Source organism: Prinia subflava, chromosome 2 (assembly GCF_021018805.1).
Source record: "Prinia subflava isolate CZ2003 ecotype Zambia chromosome 2, Cam_Psub_1.2, whole genome shotgun sequence".
Lineage (NCBI taxonomy): Eukaryota > Metazoa > Chordata > Aves > Passeriformes > Cisticolidae > Prinia > Prinia subflava.
Genome location: NC_086248.1, coordinates 92,204,066 through 92,228,543, shown reverse-complemented (window position 1 = coordinate 92,228,543; position 24,478 = coordinate 92,204,066). Strand labels below are relative to the sequence as shown.

Genomic DNA, 24,478 nt, shown 5'->3' with positions numbered 1-24,478 from the left:
TGAAGGGAGCATCAAGCACTATGCATAGCCACCTCCCAGACTAGGAGCAGCTGGCAAGCAGTCTGAGAAACTAAACTGACATTTTTATGGTGCTCTTCTTTACAAATTATTTGTTCAGAGACGTGATATATGCAAAGGAACAATGTGTCTTTATCACATTCAAGAGATTATTACAGTGCACACCAAAGGCCTTTCAGAAATTCCCTGTTTTCATCCTATCCAGCTATATAACACCCCTTGCTTATCAAACTTCCAACCACAAAACTCCACTTTAAAACACAAGATGTATATTGGTTTTATTAATTACACCACAACATCTGCAACATCATATATTTCAGTTTCTGAATCTATATCCGAAGAAAGTGCTGAAGTTTGGGGAATACTTTTAGTGCATTCTGTGTAGTCACTTCTATAACTTCTCCTACTGGAATTCCTTTAATTTTGGCAATGTATTCAGCAGCAATGTAAATATTTTTGGGTTCATTTCTCACCTGAAAAACAAACAAACCAACTAAATTACAGACCCCTAGAGATCACGAGTGTTTCAGATTCAGTACTTTCTGACACAACTTCAGTCACATTGTGGCATGTGTGGCAGAAAAATGACATGCATCCATTCCTCTTGGATTAAGTTCCCTTGGTAGCCCCTTCCCTCTCTTGTAACCACTCTGAAGACTACTTCACTATCCTGTGCCAGTAGCTGGCCTCCACAAGGTGTGGGTTTGGATACAATTACACAGAAGTCCCTCCCTCCCTCCTATCATTTACCTGTTTTTCAGGCCCCAGAGCAGGAGAATCAGTTTCCAAGCACATATTTTCCAGAGGCAGCTGTTTCACAAGCTTCTGCTTCTTGAAGAAAATAAGACAGCCATTAAATGCTTTAAGCACTTAAACCTGTGGGAAAAAAACATGAAGGGAGGATATTCCCTACATTTAAAGGCAACATCAAAAGACTTCAGTGCCACTGTTTACACTTTATCAATGATTTCTGAATGGAAGCAAGAACACTGGGAGCTGCGTAAGAAGTCTCTTCAAATTAGGGTTCTCCTGTTTTCTAAATATCCAAAGTACTATTATTTGAACACTGAACTCACTGTTATTTACGTAATCATTCAGTTATATTGCAGTTATAGAGCTGCCAGTGCAAGTCTAATTTGCTGTTTTCTGTGCATATGATATCTCTATCTTTTCCTCCTCTCTGCTTTACTTCTCAACCCCAGTTTGTTTTCCTTCCTCTTAAATACCTAACCCTCATCCCCATTTATATCCCCCCCTCATGCTCCCTTCCACTTAAATCAAACTTCTTCCTCTCTCACATTTCTAAGCTTATCACAGAAAGCAGTCCTATCACCAAAACTACTTCTCCACGTGTCATATCCGTGCTGTAAAACAGTGACAGAATCTTCTGAAGAAAGTTCACCGGAAACCACAATAAAATGAGAAAAAACCCCCTTGTTTCTCAGGAATAGCTGAGCTGTTTTAGCCAGAATTCTTCCTCTGAAGTCCAGCTGAGGCAAAAGCCCCAGGCAGAAATTCAGCCAAACTAAAAGTGTGCAACGCACAGAGAAGGAGCAGGCCCCAGGCGTAACCAGGACAAAACATTACCTGTTCACTCCTTATAATGGAAGGAGGAATGGAGAAGTAGTATCCAGCTTTCACCCCTTCCATGGCTACAGATGGCTTCCCATCAAAGGCATGGAGCAACACCTTGGCAGCACCTTGGAGAAACAAAGAAACCACCTCATCAGCAGGGTTACAGCAGGGCTGCCGTGTCAGCTCCCAGTGGGACCTTGGCCCCACACAGAATCAACACAGAAACTCTGCTCTACTGCTCCAGAGCCAAACACACAAAAAGTGATGGGAGGACACAGCACAGCTGGAGAAACCCTGCTGGCAAAAGCCATGGCAGAGGAAATGCATTGCAAGCATACCTTGTTCCTTCAAGAGATTAATGGTTGGTCTTCCAGCTGAGCGGGAATGAACATTTCTGCACAGCAAGGAGAGGCCCAGCATTAGGAAATTTAACCCAAATACCTTTCTTTTGCAAATGCAAACAAACAAACAGTACCTTGGGATGAAAATAATTATCTGTATTTAAACTTTTATCAAGAAAAAAACCCCAGGGATGTATAAATGAATCCTTTCAGCTACAGTGAAGATATAGGAACAACATAGCATTGGACAGGGCACATAAGATGTCTGTACAAGGGTGCAAATATAAGAAAAAATCTGTAATTAAATTTCAAACTGGAGACTGACATGACACTTATGCCAGTTGAATCCATCTAGGAAAAGTTATGTGGGCACTTAATAACCATAAATATTGGGAAGTATTTTGACATGTTATTGAGACCTGGCAAATTCTCCTTCTGGTATCAAAACCTACAGTGGCAAATCCAGCCTTCTTGCCAGCTCAATCTGCTTGATCAAAACCTGTCTTTGTCCTTCCTTCTGTTCATCAGTGCTGGCAAATCTGGGAGTGAAATCTAGTCCAACCTACAGAAGAGAAGGGAAAAAGTTTTACAGACCTAACACTTAAAAAAACCATAATTAGACATACAAAGGCATAACATGCTTCAAAACGGCAAAGCATTTCAAAATATGTATACTAGAGACTGCAATTAAAATGAGCTCAGCTGCAGCTTAACTCAAAAAAAAAGAAAGCATTCTCAACCATAAGCTTTTCAGCTATGAAAGCATTTGCGGGCACACAGCTACTAACAAGGGTATTTAACATTTTAGTCTGTAACTGCTTTTCTGGGGGTTTATAGTCTAATGAATATTATATCAGATTAAGTCTCAAATACGGATCTCCAGTGTAAGTAAAATTTCTGACCTGAACCCATAGCTTTGGTCCAATTTCTAGCAAAAATTACCCATTCATTCTATACATTTTTAATCTAAACATGTTCAGGCAAAATTTAAAGTTTGTCAAAGCAGTCCCATTCACAGTTAGTCAAAGAGAAGGCCTTCACATACAGTACAACATGGCAAATTTAGCTACAAAACTCTGCCAAAACCTGCTTTTTCTGTAGCCAGTGCAGAACCAGATGTAAATCCCTCTGGTACTAACACTCAAATAGAGGCAGACTCCATCCTAAAGCCTCAATTCATTTAGAAACAAATGTAAGACAAGAGACAACAGATGGGTACAGACAGATGAAAGATTAAAAACAGAACTGTACAAGTCAGTGTGGTGTATTGAAATCACAGCTTAGCCTAACTTTGTCAGAGAAGAAGGCAGGAAGGATCTGTTATACCCAAGGATCTTTGGGTATAACACAAGAGAGCATAAGTATGTAATCTTCCAATGACTCCAACAGCATAAATTCCATCTATTTTCTAGTGATAATGAAGGAAAAGAAGGAATCAGGCAGATCTATAAAGGAGGGCACATTAAGAGAACTACCAATCAGACTTAGTGCTTGTTCACGTTGATAGCAATTCTTATCACATACAGAATAATAAGCATTGACTCAGTTTTTGTAATTCCAGTGACAGCTGCTGCTGGAGAGACTTAAACAAGTTATGGAATTCCACTCACTTCTCCAATCCCCACCAATTTGTCTTTGTAAAGTTCTATAAGAGACAGCGCAGCATCCAGATCCTGCAAGAATAAAAGATGCAACTCTCACTGCCCTTACAAGAGGAAAGAGTCATGAACCCAGCATTACGATTAAATTGAAGTTCTGAAATTCTGTGCTTTAGAACTTGCCATTACAGTGAGCAGTGCAGTCAGATTTTAGAAGCCTGAAGGATTTATCTTCTTTACTTAATAACCATTTCATCACACATTACATTCTGTATCTAAATCTATCCATCTCTCTCTCTCAACCTTATTCTAAATACTCCTAAGTTAACTTTTCACAGTAGCAGCTGAGGAAATTAAAACAAGGCCCATGAACAGCTTGGTAAATTAAATGGCTGCAGGCAGCTCCCTGAGATTTTTAGGATAAGGCCACAAACAGTTGCCTTCCAGTTCCCCTGTTAACAAAGGAACATCTGCACACGCTGATGGCTGTAAGCAAAGCACGCTAGGGATTTTTAAAACCATTTCACTGCAGTAACACAGCCAGATGATTCCAGTGAACAATTCCGCGTTAAGGACTACCAGGGACAAAGGGACGTGCTGAGAGCGCCTGGGATTTGGTCCGCTGGGTCTCCTGCATTACAGAGTGCAGAAAACCCACTGGGCAGACCTGAAGGTAAATCAGGCAGACCGGAGCATCCTGTCGTCTGTCCTGAAAAGTCCCAGCAGTGTTTTAGAGGCCGTGTTTTACCTTCAAAGTAACACTGCGCTGCTCCTCTGGAGAAACCTCTTGAACGGGGTGAACTCCCAGGCATGGCAAGACAAACCCTGGGAATCTAGGCACGGGATAAATAGCGAGAGTGTGAAAGGCCACAGAGAACCAAAGTTGAACGCCAGGCGCCCACAGAGAGGCCAGGTTTAAAGACCAGAAGGGCCGGCCTGACTGAGGAGGGCAGCGCAGCCCCCGTCAATCCCCAAGGCGCGGACCCGCTCCCGGGACACGGGCGGCGCCGGGATCCCCGCGGGCCTCGCACCTCTCAGACAGCTCCACGACGCTCCGGAACTCGTCCGCCCGCTCCGACACCACCACCAGCGCCGACACGGCCGCCTGCGGCACACAGAGAGCGCCGGCCCGCTGAGACCCGCGGGGCCGCGGGGCCCGGGGCGAGGGTCCCCTGGGGCCGGCCCCGCCTCACCTGCTGCGCCGCCCGCACCACGGCCGCCACGTCCTGCAAGAGACACGCACGGCCTCAGCGCCGGGGCCGCGCCCGCGCCCCCGCCGCCCGCCGCGCCTCACCTCACCTGCTGGAAGCAGGGCGCGGCCAGGTGGCAGTGACAGTCCACCGGCCCCGCCATGCCGCGCCCCGCGGGAAGGCACCCGCCGGCCGCGGGTTCCGCTTCCGGGCCGGCATTTTCCCCGCGTCCCGGGCGGGAAATGGCGGCGGCGCCGGGGCCGGGCCCGGGGCCGGGGGAGGCAGAGGCCGAGGCGGTGGCGGCGCGGCGGGACCCGCGGGTGCGCTGCTGCTCGCGGCGCGGGCTGGGCGCCGTGCTGGAGCTGTGCGCGCCCTTCGTGCGGGCCCTGGCGCAGGGACAGCCCGGCGGGGCCGCCGCCGAGGCCGACGCGCTCTGGGTGAGCGGGAACGTCCTGAGGCAGCACAGGGCCCGGCGGGGCCCGCTGGCAGCGCTCGGCACCCGGGCTGAGGGACCGGCTTGCCCCGCCGTGGCCCCCGGGCAGGGCGGTGAGGCGGGACGGGCTCTTCCTGCGGGAGGGATGGATGGATCCATGGGTGGATCCATGGATGGGTGGATGCTCAGCCTGTGCCGTGCCTTGCAGAACTTCGAGACGGCGGTGCGGGAGAACGTCACCATTAACGGGCAGCCCTGGGAGGAGGCCGCGGATGACTCCCGGCTCCAGAGCGGTACGCGGCGGGTTCCGTTCCCTTCCTGCTGGGTGGGCTTTCTGTGCTTTGGGTTGGTTTTGTCCAGAGGTAAAAGGGGACCGATTGAAACAGGTTTGGATAAGAGAGCATTGGAAAAGCTGCCCAGAGCTGGTGTCCAGCACTGGAGGCTTCCAAAAACCATCTGGACAGAAGCGTTCTGAGCGACCTGTTTTGAAATGGGCGTTGACCCTGCTGTGAGCAGGAGGCTCTGAGGGCCCTTCCAGCCTCAGTGTTGGGGGCTGTGACCAAGATCTGTCAAAAGACTCTAGGAGACAGTCTGTTGCTGCCATTTCATATACAAATTAAGTGTTAAAAATTATTGCTATATAAATTTGTTGTTTCTATTACATAATTGCTGTCTTTTGAGTAACAGTAGTGGAGATTCTTTGTAGTCTGGTGTCCAAAGAAAAATTTCAGTGCGGTTCATTCACCTGTGTTGGTGTTAGGTGCTCTTTGCCTGCAGCTTGATGCTTTTTGCAGTTATACAGAGCTGAAAATGCAGATACACTGAGCTCACTGTGTAGCTGTTGAACCAAAAACATTGAAGGTCAGGAAGCTCTGAGCAAGTGTGGGCTCTGAGCAATGTGATCTAGTTGAAGATGTACCTGCTCATTGCAGGGGGCTTGGGCTGGATCACCTTTATAGGCCCCTTCCAACCCAGACTATTCGCTGATTCTGTAGAGTGTCTGCAGTTGTAGTTCTAGAGCGATAAAACTCCAGCTACTTTCACTACAGGGTCAAAAATGCACTGATCTCACCGTGCAAAATGCAAAACGGAGACACTGTCATCTGGCCCCAGCTGGCATAAAGCAGATGTAAGGACTATATTGTGTTTTTAAGTTGATACAGATTTACTCATATGACTGTCTCCGATGCAGTTTGAGTCACCAAGAGATCTGGCATTTTGTACCTTCCATGCTTATGTTGACCAGTGGCTTAAGTCTTTCCTGTCTATATTTAAATGGTTTCATGGTGATTGTAAAACAAACAACCAAAACAAACCTACAAACTCTTAAAACCTTGACTTTTCCTTTCTGAGTTTTGCAATCACTTGATTCTGCACGGAGTGACCCAGAGAGGGTGCTCAAAATCCTTTCTTTACCACTAGACTGAAAACATTGCATGGCTTGCAAGTTATACTCAACACATTAGTGAGAACAGTGAACTTAAATGTTAAACTGCTTATTTGTGATATAAAATCATTTAGGCTTCCAATTACTGTTTGTACAGTTGGAGTTTGTTTAATGCTTCTAAATCACACAGATAAACCATTTTTCTCCTTAAAAACCAGCCATTGCTTCATAAGACTTTCTTCACAGATTCAGAGTTCATAGGGAAATACATTTTTTATTTTTTCCCCAGATGGTTCTCTGCCTCCCTCACCCCAGATCATTTACTTCAAAATAACTGGCCAACATCAAGTTATGCTCCAATCTCTATAATTCCTTAGAAAGGAGATTCAAGACATAAATTTATCTCTATGTTGATAATCATGCATGATTTTTTTTTGAGATCTGAAGTTTCTTTTTCTTGCTAAGTTTGTCTCAAAAAAAAAAAAAAAAAAGGTCTGAGAATTCCACAGTGACTATGTGTGTTTGTCACTTTCAGATTCCAATATTAAAATTCTGGAGGATCAATTTGATGAATTAATAGTAGAGACAGCAATTAAGCGTAAACAGTGGCCTAAGAAGATCCTGGTGCATGCCATCCAAACCATGAAAGCAGAGCAAGAGATGTTGGTGAGTAACCTAAGACACTCAGAAAACCTTTGCATTAAGAAATCAATCATACAGTGTTGACTTTTAAGCTCCTTCCCATGATTGCTTTTGATTGTTTTATCATAAAATGAAATTGCTTTTTTTCATTAACTGGTTCTGCAGTAACTAGGAGTTAGTAAGTTTACTAAGTAACTACTAAGAGTTGCTACAAAGTGAGTCTGTTTGAATTTGGTCTGTGGCACAAAGAAACAGGAGCAGATTGCTTCAGCCTGGTGCCTCGGGATTTACAAGCCAGTAGGCACCTATTTATCTTCTGAGCTCCTGAAGTCCTTGTTCAATGGTTGGCTGAGGTACTAAATGTTATGCTACATACAGATAGATAGTATCACATGCAGTGGATGGCTTAACAAAATGTCAGTGGCTTCCTAAGCACTTTTTTGGAGCTGGTATTCTGTGGGATTTTTGACACACGGAGTGAAGTAATTACTGGCATTAAACAACCCAGTCGTGCCCTCAGATGCTGGATTTCTTCCCTGCAGTTATGTTAGGCCTCCCTTTTGCTTACCTCTTGATTAATTAGGATTCCTTTGGCAAAAAATGAGAGGCTGAGACAGAGTCAAACACTGGCACAAGTTGCCCAGTGAAACTGTGGAGCCTTCATCCTTGGAGAGATTCATGGAGATACTCAAAAGCTGACTGGATGAGGCTCTGAGCAACCTGCCTTAGTTGACCCAACTTTCAGGAGAGTGTTTAGACATCCTTTCCAACTTCAGCCATTTTATACTGAAGAAACAGGGATTTTTTTAGAAAGTTGTGTAGGAGCCTGCATTGCATTTTGAGGACTAAAATTGACCAATGTTAACTCTCTAGGTTAGCCAGGCAGAGATGATTTACAGTAAGGCAAAGTGCATGGCTACACTTTTGTCTTACACATGAGATATTTTCTAACCTATATTGCCTTTTGTGATCTTTCTGTTCTGTCAGTATATCAAGTATGTAAAACAAACAAACAAAATCAACTAAAATAAAATATGCTATTGCATAACACCAAGATTTAACAAGACCTTTTGATCTTTCTGCTACCTGAGTCCTGCAGTGGATTAGTTATTTGGAATGCCTCTCATGCTACTTTTTTTCTCTTGCTGATCTCTTCAAAGTTTACACCACCACAACTAGATGATTATTTTAATTAAAATTGTCTGCAGAAGTTTAGTTTATCCCTCTAAGAATATGTAGAAATACATGTAAGAAATATGTAAAGCTTAGTTTATCTCTGTAAATGTTTGTCCCTTTTTTTTTCATCTCTCAGCTGTTTCTGCAAAGGTACCAGTGGTTTCTTTGGTTTTGGTTGAGGATTTAGCGTGTTCTTTCATGACCATAGCTAATCATGTGATGCTTTCTGAGGCATAAAGAGCAGCCATGAAGATGTGATTTATTTGGAGAGAACCACTCATTTATTGTGGTGATCTCCTTGTAATTGCCAAAGCAAGAGATCAGCCTGTGGATTTTCAGTCAGTATGTTCTGTAGAGTTTGAGGCTAATGCAAGCCATGTTTGTTCTTCTGCTTGGAGCTGTTACTGCAGCTTGAAGAAGGTTGAGGGACAGCTCCTGAAGTGGAGAACACTAACTTGCAAATGATCCAACTTCTGTTCCCTTGCCCTTGCTTTGTTTCCTTCCTTCCTGTTAGCTGTTTCTAATTCCACCTTTAATATAGGTGTGGGTTGTATTCAGTTATTAGTTCACTTCATGTCTCAGTTAACTGATGCAAGGTCACAAGACTCAGTTTGTGAAACAGAGTGTTCTTAGTTCTGTATAAGTAACTGCAGGGCTAGAGTGTAGTAGTTTAAGTACTTTTCCTTTTCTTAGTTTTTTGTCTTAATGTGCCCTTTGTTGGAGTTTGTGGCTCTGTGGAAGCATGCTGGTTCTGTGAATGACTCCCGAGAAGCTGCAGCAGCTCTTTTTCCTCAGTCGTCCAGCAGGTGGCAGTGCTTCTTCCAAAATGCCTGGATGTCAGTTCTCATGCTTTAATAATTAGAATTCTGCAAACTAAAGCAGATTCTGGAGATCTGTTCACAGTAACTGTGTTAACCAGAATACTGCTTTCAGTAACTAAGTATCTATAAACTGCACCTCTGATGCATTCTTGAGCTAAATAATTCCACTACTATGTCCATTGTTCTGACTGCTATATATGTATTATTTATTAATCCAAGGTGCTATTTCATAGTTTTTCTTCTTTTCTTTTCTTTTTTTCTTTTGTTTTGAATATGCAGAAGCTCTACCAGCCTGTGGTAAAACCAGCAGAGATAGGACCTCAGCCTTCTCAAGGTAAAAATTTTGTGGGGAGGGCAGCTGTACTGAGGAGACACCAGCTCACTTGCTGGCTAACTGTAAATGTTTAAGAAGTTTTCTTTCTTTAAGCTTGTTTAAAATTGGCTGTTTATAAATTAACTAAAAAGGTAGAAATTTGTCATAAGTGAATGTTCTGCTGCCTGAGTTTTAGTGTGTCCATTTCTCTTGTTCTGAGTGCTGCCTGCAGTTAGGCACTGTACTTAAAGGCAGAAAGCTGGCAAAGGCCTCTGTGTGTGTGTATTGGGGAGAAATTGTCACACAGCTACCCCCAGAAGGCTTCCTTACTTCTTTCCTTCATCCCTGCTGGAGGCCATGTGGGGAACTGGATGGATCACTGACATTGCACTTCGTCTGTTCTTGTGTTCCTTATACACAAGCACTAGGAATGCTTCAGCCTCTCTTCCTAACCAGTCAGCTCCTTCAGGGAATTGAAAACTGTTTTGTAGGACTCAGTGGTGGCAGTGTTGACTCTCCCAACTTGCTAAGTAGGACACAGATTTCATCTTGTGAGGGTTGATGAAGGAACAGAGATGCAAACAGTGTTGTAGGTTTGCTGCATGCTTTAGAAAGATGCCTTGTACACACTCCTTGGAGCAAGGTGGTGGATTTTGCAGTGGATGATTGGGATGTGCTATCTTGAGGCTGGCCTTAGTAAACGGGAAGTTTTGTGCTGCCTGTTGTTAAGTATTGAAAAATGACAGAATTCATCAGTGCAGTTCTAATTTGAGAAGTGAGAACCCTTACTATGAATTACTGCACATGATGTTAAGCTGGTGTAACAAGCAGTGGTGCTCAGAGTTTGAGGAGCTGAGCTGAATCTTTCAGTTCTTACCCTGCTGATCTGACTTCATGCTAAACACCATTTCCTTTTTGTAGACAAGGCTTCCAGCAGTGCCAGCCTGTGCAGCAAAGCAGCCAGTAGGAGCAGTACAGTGGGTCACTTTATAGCTGAGTTCCTTTTGGTTTCTAGTGTCCAAATCCAGGCTTTTCTGATGTCAGTCAACTACTTGCAAGTTATTAGCAGCTTGCACTGTGATATTATGGATTTGAGTTGGGTAACAGCAAAGTAGTAGCAAAGATACCATGGAGTTTGTGCAGTATTTTGGTATTATGTAGTCCTTGGGAAGTTTATGTATCCCAGTTTAGCAAGTACAGTGGCCAGAAACCAAAAATGTTTAGATTACTCAATATCTTTCATTTCCTTGTTTCATTTCCCTATGTTTTGGAAAGCCTTGAACACTGAGGAATATAATGCCATCTATGTCAAGCCAAACTCTTACAGGCAAATTTCATTTAACTGTATGTCAGTCCTTCTGAGTAATAATCCAAATAATTATTTCTACTTTTACTTAACTCCGTCCTTACCATTTTATAAGGTTACCTGCCTCCTCATCCCAATACTCCCTTGTAAGGATGCTTAATTACAGACATATCCTTCTTTTAGAGAATGCCCTTCCACAGGGTTCTGTGTTGGGTTCAAAGAGACTGCTTCTGGACTGCTGATTCTTCCAAATTGAGTGATGGTGCATTTTAGTGTCCGTGTTCACGTGGGGATCGTGTGTTCCTAAAGCAGCTCTGACCAGCACGTTGGACACATGGACAGTTCAACAAGCACCAGCTCTTTCAGCAGGGAATCACTGTAACCCTGAGCTAGAGTGCAGTGACTGACTTTAAAATACCTTCAGCAGCACTAATAAGATTGACTTCAAAACAGAATGCTGTTTAACCCTGACAGGGTTTAGGGGTGTGTGCACCACCTGACACTGTGTCCTACTGCAGGCACTGGTGAAACCCTACAGAAAACTGATGGTAGTGGAGGTGAGGCTCCTTAGTTCCCAGAAGCATGCTAGTCTGCTCATTTTAAGTTTTATTGGATGGAGGACATGCAAAACAGTTTCATAATAGCCTAGAGTTTAACTCTTGAATACAGAACTAAAGTATTGGTGATTTTATCATATTGCTACTACAGTTGAAGATATGCTGTGTTCCCCCTGGTGTGCTGCACCTGCTGCCTGCTTCAGTGTTGCTGAAAGCTGGGGTTTTTTCTTTCCTTATTAGCACAGCAGAATGAGCGCAGTTCATGTTATTTATACATATGTTCTTTTTGGTGTTAATGCCTGGAAAGTTAAGCCAGAAGGAAAAAAAAGAAGCTTTATTGTCAGAGACACAGGATGTTTTATTTGCCCTCCATAAAATGGGTTTTCTTCATGTAATGGTCTTCACGGTGATCTTTATTCTCTGTGTTCTGTGTGGTTTTTATCAACTGTAATATGAGCTTAAAAGTTTTGAAAACAAATCTTTTTGTGTGATTATTTCTTTACAAATGTTCTCTTATTTCAAAAACTGGCTTTGTGTTTTCTAGGTAAGAACTTTGGGGCTTTCTGTAGTTGAGGCTTCTACTGCAATCTGAGTGATAAAGAATAATACTAGTGAGATAAACCATGCCAGCTGTCATCCTCAGTGTTAGAGTGAAAGGGATGTGCTGCAGGTTTAGGTTTTATTCAGGGACTCTTCTGGTTTTCTGTCCATTTTCTGATAGTGAGCAATGTGGGACTGAGTTATGTTTCAGAAGCTGATTTGGGCTGTGTTTATCTGCAGATGCTTACATCGCAGATCTGAAGCAGGCGACAGAAGTGGCATCCAAACAGATCAGCGAAGCAATGCAGGTGAGACCACTGTGTGCTCCAAGAGAAATATGTTTTTATCTTCTTGATCCCATAATATGTCACAAAACGGGAGTTCTAACTCATCTTCCTTGTAGTTTGGTAGAAAAAAGCCTGTGTGTGTACTTGAGAAGCAGGTAAAGCATTGTGTTTGTAAAGCATTCCCCCTCACGTGGTAGTGAGGGAGATTACCCTGTGGCTGTAGGAAATAATTCTACTGAGATTTTGGAACCTGCAGCTTCTGAAAAACAGAACATGTTTTGAAGATGTGTACAACTTCATCTGGAGTATGACATTTGTTACTACAGTACCTGCTTAGGTGTCAGCTGTGGTGTTCCTGTGGTACTTCCTGAGCTTAGAGATGTCATGAGGGAACACTTCAACTTGGCATACCCTTTGCATGGTTTCTGAGTGCCGACACCTCACTATTGGGGTGGTAGCTCTGCGTTCCCAGCCCTCACCTGCCATCCTGAGCATCATCTCTGCAGACACTGAAGCTTTTGTGCCTGCCAGAATATTGCCTGTGCTTTTGTGCCTGTCATTAGCATATTGCATGCCTTATAACCATTGCTTTTCCCGTGTAACTTGAGATACTTGGGTTTGTTTTTGCAGTCTATTCCAGCACTCATAGAAAAAGCAGAAGGTTTTTCCCAAGCATTAACTTTGCAACCAACCTTGGAACTCTGCAAGCTGCGGCAAGAAGTCTTTTCTGGTTGCAAAGCGAAGGAGGAAAAGAATGCCCAAAGTTTAGTACCACCAGGAGAAGTTACACCAACAGGAACTGTTTCCAGTAAAAATCCTTATGTTTTGCTGAAAAGAAGAAAAGCTGCAGGTTCCCCCGAGAGAAGGCGCTACCCACTGCGGCGGAGGAAGATCACTCTCAGCACATGAATTTCTCCTTTTGTGTTTTCACGTTGGAATCTCAATTGTACTTTTTTTCCACGTGTTCCATCTTTTTTCTTAGAACTCATCTCCCCTCAGTGCTATACGTGGGAGCTTCTTTAATCAGTCTTCGACCTTTTAAATATTCTGCTTTTGCTGTCATGCTGATGGTATATGAAAGCCTACACTTACCAGTAGCATCCAATATCCAGCGCGTGTCTTTGCCATTTAACTTATTTTTTGCTCTTACATTGCAGTTTTTAGCTTGAGTCCTTATGCTTCTCAGAGTTCTTGTGCATGCTTTATGTATGTGGGCAGTCTTCTGGGAAACCACTAACTGCTCATTTACATGCAGCATGTCTCTAAAGAGGTTGGAGAATGTCTAGTTCTCCTCATGCACCTTCATTAATTACTGAGGCAGGTGGCTCTTATTTTAATGAATTAATTGACACTGCAGCATATTGAAATCCCCAGATTCGATGCAATTTGATTTGATGGGAGTCCATGCACACATGTGACATTAGTCCCTGCTAGTTTGCCTTTCCTGAATGTAGCTCATCTAGGCTTATTTATAGTCATGTTTATTGAAACTTGGGTTTTTAATAATTCTATGTATTTACTTGCAGTTTGCTCTTCTGAACAGGAATTCAACCATTAACATCTTAGGGTCCAATATTTCATTTCTTGTAATCCAATTATGCAGCCTGGGGTTTTCCTGGACAATATGTCTCCCCATGAGAGGATCTTGACTTGGGCTGTGTTTGCATTTGTGTTGTTTGACTAAAGATCAGTACAGGTTACCAGTAAATGCTATCCACTTGAGCTAGCTTACTTTTATTTACTCCGTAGTACCTAGAAGATTGCAAATTAGTGCTAAATTTAGCATTGTGCCTTAACCATTTATAACTTTTTCTAGTTTATGATTGCATATGCCTGCAGTAAGTACTCCTGTCTAGTATGTAACATATTTCTTACACAGTAAATGGAGGGGGGGATAGAATCTTTATTAATGACATGTTTGTTGCTAAGAAGACAGGTCTAACCTAATGTCTAAGAGACTGAGAATTTTCAAGAAAACAGATTTTAGCATCATTTATTTTGTAAAAGTGAGCATCTGTGCTGAGACCTTGTATATGACTTGTAATCATATGTAAATATTTTTCCTGTCCTTGTATATACAAACGTGTGTTTTTATATGAAGTAAATTAAGTCAATTAAGGAAGATCAAAGGGTCAGATAATACTGTCAGTTCTAATCCTGGAATAGATGGTGTCTGAGCAGTGAGCGTACTTCAGAGGACATCTGTGTTAAATTCTGGCTTGAGTAACTGAAGTAGTTCCATTTACCACCTTTGAACTCACAAGTGTTATTAATCTCGGGGCTACAAAGCTTCTCGTGTAAGAGAGCACAGGATGTGAGAGGCACTGGAGCTGCAGAGCTGTGGAACGCGTGGCTCACACGGCTTCTCACACAGACACTTGCTATTTTGAGTGCCCGTGCTCTGTGCAGCGTTGAAAATCCCCACCACGGCTTTCTTCATACAGATCCTGGCTGTTGCTAGGCTGAGGTGAGACCTGCGAGATTTTGCATGGCAGCTGTTACAGTGTTTGGCCATTTGCTTTGTTAATAGGGAGATTCTCTGCTCTCCTCTGCAAATGACAGGCAAGTACAGAAAATAGCTAGGAATAGGTATCTCTTTGAAGAAGTTGTGTCAAAAATGCCTGGGGTAGAACAAATGCCATAAGAAATAAAAAGGGAAAGCACTGTGGTTTAAGACTTAATAATTAAATTAATAGATTCACACTACAGTGCATGTTTCTACTTAGAGACTGAGAGGCCTGCATGAGATTTTGAGTCAGTGGGAATGGATGCCCTGAGTTAGAGCAGTTGGTCTTTGTTCCATAGCCTGTGTTGCAACGGCAACTGGGTGGAAGAAGAAAAATGCATCTGGAAATGCTGGCCAGATGGATTGTGTAAAGAAAAAGATAAAGCAATCAGGACTCCCAAGTACAGTGTATAAACTAGGAATTTAAAAATCTGGTGGCTACTTTCTGCCAAGCAGCACTGGAAACGAGAACCTCCTTTTAAATGCAAGTTCTGCAGTGAGCTAAACTCAACACTGGAATGTTCAGCAGTTTTTCAAATGGTTATTTAAAAATTCTACAGCCAGTGATACCTGCAACTAGCTGTTCTTCCCACTGGCAGAAATATATAAAACACTTAATTTTTCCCCATTCCAGTAGCCTTTTGTCCTTCAGTTAACTTTTCATAGGAATTGGCAGTGTTGTGCAAGACATGTCTAATCAGGCTTCTACTGAAGTGTCACAACAGCCAAACTTTTTATTTTTAACTTGGGGCGAATTGCATCAAGAAATGTCTGGTAGTTTTTCTTTATATAGCCTTTGAATTTTGTAAGACAGCTCAACGGTGATGGATGCTTGGGTTCATTTGCAAAGTGTGTTTGAACTTCTTGGCTTTCGAGGGCGAGACGGAACATCTCACTGTTTGTTAGTGTGTCCTGTCTGCAGTGTGCTTTTTGTTCATGAGGCTGGGCCATCCCCAGCCAAGAAAAACTTGCAAATTGGAGCAGCATCCACGCATGTTTTCGCTGTGTGTACTTTCTGAACAAAGGGGACAAACTGTAAAGGTGAAGCTCCTTTTCCAGAAATCTTCACATGGACCCTGACATCTGTTTGTAAGCCTGGGTGCTCTGAGAGCCATTTTTGACACGTGCCACTCTCCAGAAAGAGCTGTGCTGTGCTAAGCTGTGATGAGAGGCTGGTCTGCATGTGTGTAGGCTGCTTCACTGCAGACAGAAGTCACTGATAAACTGCCATTATAAAATGTAAGCTCAGCTGACAAGGCTGCTTTCTGGGCTGGTTTTCTCTCTTGCGCAGAAATGCTCTGCCTTCACTGCTGCACTACCTGGAATTACTGTGTAGGCATTTCTACAGATGTACCAGAGATAGCTTTAATAGTAAGTAGAAACTCGTTCCCACAAGCAAATTTTGACTTGTCATTTCCTTTGTCATTTGTTCTGAACAAATTCAGGCTCAAGGGGACTGTCCCCTGGCTTGTCCCAGGCTTGTGTTATCCTGGAAACCTTACTCTGCAGCTGCTGGGAATGACTCAGTGAAGTAGATATTTATTCAGGACTAATAAATTCTTGGTGAGCTGCTCATGATTTGATGCTGTCAGGTAGCTTGTGCAGGTGCCATTTGTGGCAGCATTGCTCCTGGAGCATGGAGTTCAAAGTCCCTCTGTGGAAGGGGACTTTCTTTCCCACAGATCACTCCAGAGGGCTGTTGAGGTGTTTTATCCACATGGTTCATAGCATTTATTGCAAGAGAACATACTTGTTCCCCAAGCTTGTGAAAATACTGGGTTCTAGTCCTCTATTTCAACTGAGCTTAAGCTACAAAGACAGCAAGAACCCAGTGCTCTCTTTTTAAGCAGCTTTCCCAACGAAGTCTCTGCTTGTGCCCTTGTGTACTGCTTTCCTTTAAGTGCATGAGGTGTAGTTAATGCAAGACTGGGCTGTTTCAAAGGAGCAGTTGAGAGCAGCTCACCCTTTAATAACTCTGCCTGGTGGCCAGAGCTGCTTGCCAGGAGGTGCTGGTTTGGATCCCCTCAGCTGGAGAATGGCACTGAACCCCTACCTTGTGCTGCCTCCAGAAGCAGCCCTTGGTGAACATCCTGCTCTTGGCATATGAGATGACAAAGGGAGAAAGAAGCAAGGCTGCTTTTGAAGAAACCAGGGAATGAATGCCCTGTGAGATGCTTGGGAGACCCAGCACAGTCTGGGGATGCAGGCTAGGTCAGAGTGTATTGGCAAGAGTGTGCTTCCCAGCTGTGGTCACCAGCCACCCTCCCATGGCTGTTAGGATGGGAAGACTCACAGGGACTCAGTCCTCCAGGGCTGGAGAAGCTCTTTGAAAAGTGCAAAATCAAATAAATGCATGGATAGCCTGGAGGGTGAAGACACAAGCTGCTTTGAGATGGAACAGCTGGGAAGAAGTGCTTCAAACTAAGGAAGTCATGCTCAGTCTAGTCACAGTCCCAGAGCCTACCAGGAAACATGTGGCAGAGCACAGACTTCAGTTAGACTCTTGGACTTCTGGGGAACATGATTCCCTCACCTTTAGCATGAACTATTAGCCAGATCTTCCTGGAAGGATAGTCTGTGTTTACTCAGTTTGCCAACTCTTTAATTTCATCTAAGCTGGATGACTCAAGCTGCTGAGGAAACCAGAAAAATAGGGAAGTATCTGATTTATTGAGATACCTGGGGCTTTATGATCAACTGCCCTACAGTCTGGGGGCATGAACTGTCCTTGCATGGTCATGTGTTCTCCTCTGTGAGCTGAGCACAACCAGAAAGGTACAAGAGTTACAAATTCTTCTGCAGTAGAGCAAGGATGTTGAAGTAGTTGTCAGTGCAAACACCCCATTTCAGAGCATAAGGCGAAGGTAACTGTGTAATTAAAATGCAAAGAAGGTGTTCCAAGAGGTAAAAGAAACAGTGTTCAATCTGTTAAAATATTCTCGACAGAATAGTGGAACAGAAAGATTTCTGTCTGCAGCAACTGTATTTCCAGCAGGCTTTGAGTTTGCCTTTACAAGAAGTCTGTCGCATTTCCTTATTATTTAAAGGAACAGGGTGAGTAGCGAAAGTGAAAATCGCTTTATCCCAGGACGGATGCCGTGTCCTCACACCCATGACCCCGGGCTGAGCCGGCTGTCCCCCGTGTGGAGCTGCGGCCGCTTCAGAGAGCCGATGTCGCAGGAGCGCGGCGGGCGGGAGCGGCCGGAGGTGAGCGGCGGGAGACGCACGGGGGCACGGCGGGCTCCCGGGGCAGCCCGGAGAGGAGAGAAACTGCGGGGAGTTTATTTCTGCAGGCGAGAGGGCGAGTCGGGCCTCCTGGCGGGGCGTCCAACCCCGCCGGCCCCGGGGCTGGGGCTCTCCGGGGGGATTTTCAGGCAGCTCCTGCCCGGCAGCGCCGTGACCCGGACTTTCCCGCGGCTCCCGGCGGCTGACGAGAGGCGGCGGTCCCGGGGGGCGGGCGCGGCGGGGGAGAGGTGCGGGACGCGGCCGGGTGGTCCCGGGCTCCCGGTGCGGCCATGTGACGGCCATGTGGGTGGCGGCTCCGCCCCGGGCCGCCCGGCACCTGGCGGCGGCACCCCCGGCCCGGGGAGGCGCGTCCCCGCCGGGGCCCGCCCTGCCCTCGCACTCCCTCCGCTCCGCTCGGCTCCCGAGCAGTCGCAGCCCCCGCGGGCCGGGGGAGCCCTGCGGGCGGCTCGGCGGCCCGGGATGTCGTGCGCCGGGCCGGCGGCGGGGGCCAGCGCGCTGCCCCGGGGCGCGGCGGCCGAGGGCGCCCAGCAGGTAGGGACGGGCGGGGGTCGGCGCGGCGGGCGGGCACATGGGGCTGAGTCACGCCGGCAGCGCCGCCTCGGGGGTGCCCGGTGCCCCTGCCATCGGCCCTTCTTTTCCCGGGAGCGCCGCCGTGCTGGCTCTTCCCAGGTGGGAGAGCGGGCGAACCCTCGGCAGTGTGCGGAAAGCTGCCGGGACACGGGCAGCGGCTTTTCCCCAGCCGCCGGCGGACGGGAAGGGAGCAGGGCTTTCCTCCCCGCTGCTCGCACGTCCGCCCCGTCGGCCGCGCCGGAGCGAGGCAGGTGTAAAGTGCCGCCCGCCGGGCAGGGCGGGAGCGCCGGGCCCCGCTCGGGTGCCCTGCTTCCCCCATCAGCAGCAGTGCCCCTGCCCGCGGGGCTCTGCGGCATCCCCGGGCAGCCTCCACCTTCTACCCCTCCGCTTTTGGTCCGCCTGTGCCGTGGGGCTGAGGGATGCGCTGCTCTTTGCAGGGACCATGCGGTCTCTGGGAGACCGAGGATCAGCCCTGTGAAATTGGAAGTGTTCGTTCTCTGAAAGTTGCAGACCCGACTTCGGGCATCTTCTGTGTGCACCTTGCAAACTAGCAAAGTGTTTCTGGCTGATGTCTTCCAGAGTCATGAAGAAGACGACAGAAAAGTAAGGAGGAGAGAAAAAAATCGAGTTGCTGCACAGAGGAGCCGGAAGAAGCAAACTCAGAAAGCAGATAAACTTCACGAGGTGAGTGGGTACTTGGTGCTTTGCAGGCATGGCTTGGGTACCAAGCAGGGGACTTCATGATACACAGGAATTCCTAAGCAGGCCCTTAGGGGGCCTGTCTTCACACTAATCCTGCTCAGAGCGCTGTGGGTGTGAGGCACAGAAAGGTGTGCTGTGGGAGCCTGGTTGGGAACTCACAGACACTGTGCTGCTCTTGGACAGTGCAGCCCTGCCTTTGGTGACACTGCTAGGAAGAGAGAGACATCGTCCAGCCCTTGCCTCATCCTGCGTCTTTTGCTCTTCCTGTGACCACCCAAAGAATGGGATCACAGAGCTCCCTTGGGCTACACCAGAACCGTTTTCTTCTCTATTAGTGTTAAGCTTGTCACATTTGCTGCGAGAGTGGATGAGTTCTTGCTGTCTTACAAGGTAGGAGGTGATGGAAGAGGAGGGGACCATGCAGTGGCAATGCTGGCTTAAATCAGTTCTAGAAATGTGGTGTCAGCAACGGGGTCCCCAGACATAGCCAGCTGAAAAGGCTTCTTAGGAACATGGGAACCTGCAAGCGTGAGAGCTCGGCTTGGCTAGCTGTTATTCTTATGCTTTGAAGAGTACAGTGGGTGTTTAAACAAATAAAATGAAAGTAACTGATTCTTCCAGAAGCTCTTAATATCACAGTGTGGTGTGGTTTTCTTTTGTCCCCAGTGCAAACACTGGAGGACAGGGATCCCTTTTCTCTGGCTTTGGATGTTACCTAACACAACAGTGCTCTTGTAGCCAGGAGTCAGCTTTTGGGGTAATTGCCAGTTTTGCAGCACATCGCCATTGTGACTGAGCCAGGTGTTCAGCTCTGAAGGTTCATCACAGGCTTTTTTCTGTCTCACTGCAGAAAGATCTGCCAGCAATTAGCAGAGACTAAGAGGGACAATGTGGGGAGTTTTGGGCTTGGTTTTTCCCAGGTCTCCTCTGAGTCAGCGCCTGAGAAAGCCAGGTGCAGGGTACTTCTGAGAAGGGGTAAACCCTGGCTTTGGAATCATTTCTAGGCCCTGTGCCATGCTGCCGCCTGTCTGATGTTCCTCCTGAACCTGAGGATCTTCCTCGTGCTGGGAATCTTCATTTTGAGGCACGCAGGTTCTGCCAGGTGTAGGTGGATCTGGTTGAATAGACTCATTCATAGCAAGAACAATGTGACAGTCTCACCCCTGAAAATGGAACAGAGCAATGGGACAGCAACACTAATTCCAAAACCCAGGACCATGGGGTTTGGGGCAACAGGAGGTGAGCAGAATGACAATCAGGGTCGGACAACTTGGCTGGAGTTTGGCTCCAATGCTGTGTTAGGAGGACTGTGCCTATTTACTCTGTGAGAGGTGGCAGAAGGGTGTGAGGGTGGGCAGGGAGCCCAAAGTTCAGCAGCAAGGGCAGCAGAGGCAGTGCCAGGCTGCCCAAAAGAACATTGCATGAGGGGCTCTCCCTGCTGCCTTTTAATGCACGTGTAGGCTTTGAAGTTTGCTGTGAAGCTTTCCCAGGGAGATGAGATTGAGTGGGTGGATGTTGAGCCTTGGGCCAGCAGCAAGACATCCACCTGCAGGTTTTCAGTGGGCTGGCTCTGAACCTCTGCCTCTCTTCTCTTTGGCATGAGAAGGCTTAGAAGCAGGGACACTTGGCACACACATTTATCAAAAAATGAGTCTGGCATCAAGCTGGCATGATGCTTCCCTCCTCCTCTTGGGCTTCTGAGCAGGAGGCTACAAGCTCTGGCAGGCCTGGAGGAGAGCACTGGACACGTTGTGCTAGCCTGGATAAATGGCTTTTCCCAGCACTGCCCTGGAGCAGGGGCTGCCCTTCTCTCACCAGCAGTGCCAGGCACTGTGTTTTCCCAGCACCTCTCAGCAGTCAGTGCTTTCTCTGATTTTCTCTGATCTCGCAGTGCAGAGTCCATTTTGGCCCTTCCCAGCAGAGGCAGCCCAGGGTGGAAGAGGCCACCATGGGGACACAGGCATCCATGCCTGCAGCCCTGGGCTCCTGGGGGACTCGTGAGGGCCAGCAGCACCTCCTGGTCTTCAGGACCATGAAAAGAATCGCAGCATGGTCGGGGCACAGGTTGTAAAGCACTTGCCCTGTTCCAGCACTCAGGCTTTGTCTGTCTTTCCTCAACACTTTGTAAGTTGTAGTAGGAAACCACACTATTTTTCTACAGCTATGTGAATGTACTTAAGGTGGAAGCACTGAAAGGAATGTTTTGACTGTGAGTTGTTGATTTTGGTTTTTTTACTTTCCCCTCCTTCCAGGAATATGAGTCTCTTGAGCAAGAAAATACCTCCCTGAAAAGAGAAATTGGAAAGCTAACAGATGAAATGAAACACTTGAGTGAAGTGTTGAAGGATCATGAAAAGATCTGTCCACTATTGCACTGCACCATGAACTTTGTGACCATACCAAGGCCTGATGCACTTGCCAGCTGCCTACCAAGATGAGTGCTCTCCTCAATCACCTCTAAATGTGATGTGTGAAAGTGCCATTAACAGGAGGTTTGAAGAACTGCTTAGTGTGCAGTTCTTCCATTGAAGAGGGCTGGATTCGACCACGCAGCTCTTCTCCATGCTGAAATGTTACAGTCTTCTGAATCTCAGGAAAACACCAGGACAGAAAAAAAGACAATCTGAAAAGCAGCTTCTAACTTGGTAGACTCTTCAAGCCATGGTTTTACCTTTAGAAATGTCAAAGTGCTGTGCAGCCCACTAGGGAGCGATGGAATGTAGACAGGGAAAAGTACTGACCTCAGACTGGGATGCCTTTCTCCCACACATCCACTGCCAGTAACCCTTTGTCACTTGTCACCTATGTATGTCATGATCTGTCATGATCTGGCTGCTGGGTTTTCTCTCTCTAAACAGGTTTGGTTAATAAAAGCGATGTCTCATCTTTATAATGTTCTCTACCTTCTTCAATAATTGATGTCTTTACAGCATCTCTGCTTTTCATTTGCTGGTCAATGCCGAAGTCTAATGCTAATCTTGCTGTTAATTGTTCTATTATTTACTTATAGCCTCTTCATTGGTTCCTCTTCTGAAGTGTGTGTAACAAAAGAGTTTTCTTAGTCTTTAATATTCCAAGTCATCAGCCCTGCTGGCATTAGTCCTCAGAGTGTTTTATGTCCTAAAATACGGCTTGGCCAGCTTCTGATGATGATTGTCTGCTCTGTGTGGAAGAAAAGCAAACAGAGTTAGATGGTTTTAAACATTGCTTGAAAAAGCAGATTTTAAAGTTTACCTTTTTAATGCACCCACTGGAAATGAACAAATATATTCATCCTTCCTTTATCTTGCTTATTGCCTCTGGAAGATTATGTCTGTGGATTGAGTTTTGCTAAACATTTTGTCCTATGTCCACACTGAAGGCATTTGATCATTGTATGAAAGAAAAACATTCTGTTTTCTTTTAACTTTTTCTTTTTAGTTACAAAAAGGAAGTATGATTGAAATGTTACTGAGAAACACACAGAAAATTGTGTTTACTCTCTCTGAAAATTCCTAGTAGTGTCAACCTCTAGAAATGTGGTTGCTGTAGCTTGGGATCCAGCAAAGAGTCTTTTTCTCACAGTATTTCCCAGTCAAAGAGCACCTTTGGATAATAAAAATCTCCTCCCCATTGCCAACTCTCTCACTTCAGCATTTGGATTTTTTTCAGTTAAACTCATGGGATTGATTTCTCCACTCACCAGGATCACAGTATTTATCAGCAGAATATGATCTGAAATGTCCGAGTTTTAATTATTTTTAACCTTTTTTTCTTTCTAGTTTCTTTAGTAGAATGGTGCATTTCTGGTCACTGCCAAGACAGAATTTGGGAAGCCATGTAGTCAGCTCTGCCTTCTAAAGGGCCCTCTTGTACTGTTGTCTTCGGCTAGAAACTCCAGATGAGCTGTTGGTTTCTTCAAATTATTTGTCAGGTTGTTCCCAAGAGAATTTCCAGGAAGTGCATCTGCAGCCTAAATGCTGTCTTCAGAGTTCCTAATGGCCCCATAAGAACTGAGTCATCCCACAGACAATCTGCTGCAGTCCTTGCCTAGGAAAACAGAAGTCTCAGCACAGTTCAAGATACACATTTTGGATAATGTCCTTGAAAGCCTTCTGTGTGCCACCCTTAAGAAAGGTAGCTATCTTATGAATATTCATCCACACACCCACATTCCCTCAGGCACTGGAGGCCACTGTGTAATTTGGACAGAGTAGGGATGTAATGAAGAAGGAGTAGCATGGTGGAAATGAACAACGTTCACTCTGGGAAAATCCATCATAATTTAGGAAGAAGGGAAAGAGGAAATGTTTCCTGTCTCTTAACTAGGTATGTGCAGCTGACTGGAAAGTATCTAATTGAGGTCAGGACTGTACAAAGCTGGTCTCACATATGGAGCCTTGTGGACCCTCAAAAATGGGAGGAAAGATGAAGTGGTCCAAGACAGGCCATGCCAGCAGAATCCTAAAGATTTTTGTTCCACAGATGCTGTCTTCTAGAAATCTAGTTCCCTGTGTAAAATCCTCCTCCTTACATATTTATTCTTCTAAACATCTGTCTAGAAACTGACTCCAGCTTATCACTTGGTGTCATATGCAAGTTCTGTGATACACTCCCCATCCGTAAGCGCTGCTCTTGTTCTGCAGTAAAAGTTTTAATCCCTGCTTTCTGAAGTGGAGTTCATTGCTTTATTATATAATGCCTATGCAGAGTGTACAGGGGAAGACAGCAGAATTCTCAGCAATGTTGTGTGGTGGAAACAACAACCTAAATCCAAGAATATGTTGCTGTTCCTTGGAAGGGCTGGGAGCCCTGTGGGAGCCCTCGCTGTCCCCAGCAATTCCTGTGCATTAGTCCATTAGTGACAGTAGGGCATGGGTTGCTTCTTCCTCCATCTCTTGCATCACTTTTTTTCCCCGGAATATTTCCAAAGGGCCTTTTGCATCACTCTTCTATTTGACAGATTACTAAGGCACCTCGCCAATCAGTATATTGTGTGTGACTAATGTTCAAAGGCAGCTGGGAGCCTCAAGTAAAAGAAGAGGGCAAAATTAGTGTCCCAAGCCACTTAAGTCCAACATTCTGATGTATTTATAGAATTAATATCATAGCTGAATCATGAGTCAACAAGGACCATGAGCTGTTAAAGCACAGGCTTATGTGTCCCTACACATGCAACGATTATGCTTTTTGCAGGAGCTGTTTGTAAGGATATTGATTTACAGGAACCTTCAAAACAGAAAGTATGTTCTGGAGCCTGGGATAATTTTTATGTGAATAGGGAACCAGAA

At 45.6% G+C, this 24,478-nt stretch overlaps 3 protein-coding genes across 3 annotated transcripts; 2 read left to right on the top strand and 1 right to left on the bottom strand.

The window, feature by feature from the left end:
- Positions 1-270: 270 nt before the first annotated feature.
- TATDN3 (TatD DNase domain containing 3) lies at positions 271-4,931 on the bottom strand. The gene is made up of 10 exons (XM_063391024.1): positions 4,832-4,931; positions 4,726-4,758; positions 4,564-4,637; positions 4,281-4,365; positions 3,545-3,607; positions 2,387-2,496; positions 1,932-1,987; positions 1,606-1,718; positions 769-849; positions 271-491 (listed from the first exon to the last, which is right to left on the bottom strand). The coding sequence occupies exons 1-10, from the start codon at positions 4,883-4,885 to the stop codon at positions 348-350; spliced, it is 813 nt and encodes a 270-aa protein (XP_063247094.1). The 5' UTR covers positions 4,886-4,931; the 3' UTR covers positions 271-347.
- On the top strand, positions 4,884-14,298 carry NSL1 (NSL1 component of MIS12 kinetochore complex). The gene is made up of 6 exons (XM_063391023.1): positions 4,884-5,159; positions 5,364-5,448; positions 7,078-7,208; positions 9,461-9,515; positions 12,138-12,205; positions 12,815-14,298. Exons 1-6 carry the CDS (start codon positions 4,884-4,886, stop codon positions 13,091-13,093), a joined length of 894 nt encoding a protein of 297 aa, XP_063247093.1. The 3' UTR covers positions 13,094-14,298.
- Positions 14,299-17,783: 3,485 nt separating this feature from the next.
- Positions 17,784-23,844, top strand: BATF3 (basic leucine zipper ATF-like transcription factor 3). Its single transcript, XM_063391776.1, has 3 exons — positions 17,784-18,467; positions 19,086-19,190; positions 21,461-23,844. Exons 1-3 carry the CDS (start codon positions 17,784-17,786, stop codon positions 21,644-21,646), a joined length of 975 nt encoding a protein of 324 aa, XP_063247846.1. The 3' UTR covers positions 21,647-23,844.
- Positions 23,845-24,478: the final 634 nt, after the last annotated feature.

Coding starts and splice junctions, on each gene's coding strand:
- NSL1 (XM_063391023.1), top strand. CDS start 4,884: ATGCCGCGCCCCGCGGGAAGGCACCCGCCGGCCGCGGGTTCCGCTTCC. Junction 7,209..9,460: donor AAGCAGAGCAAGAGATGTTG/GTGAGTAACCTA, acceptor TTGAATATGCAG/AAGCTCTACCAGCCTGTGGT. Junction 9,516..12,137: donor AGGACCTCAGCCTTCTCAAG/GTAAAAATTTTG, acceptor GTTTATCTGCAG/ATGCTTACATCGCAGATCTG.
- TATDN3 (XM_063391024.1), bottom strand. CDS start 4,885: ATGGCGGGGCCGGTGGACTGTCACTGCCACCTGGCCGCGCCCTGCTTC. Junction 2,497..3,544: donor AATTGGTGGGGATTGGAGAA/GTGAGTGGAATT, acceptor TCTCTTCTGTAG/GTTGGACTAGATTTCACTCC. Junction 850..1,605: donor CCATTATAAGGAGTGAACAG/GTAATGTTTTGT, acceptor ATTTTCTTCAAG/AAGCAGAAGCTTGTGAAACA.
- BATF3 (XM_063391776.1), top strand. CDS start 17,784: ATGCCGTGTCCTCACACCCATGACCCCGGGCTGAGCCGGCTGTCCCCC. Junction 18,468..19,085: donor CGGCCGAGGGCGCCCAGCAG/GTAGGGACGGGC, acceptor GATGTCTTCCAG/AGTCATGAAGAAGACGACAG. Junction 19,191..21,460: donor AAGCAGATAAACTTCACGAG/GTGAGTGGGTAC, acceptor CCCTCCTTCCAG/GAATATGAGTCTCTTGAGCA.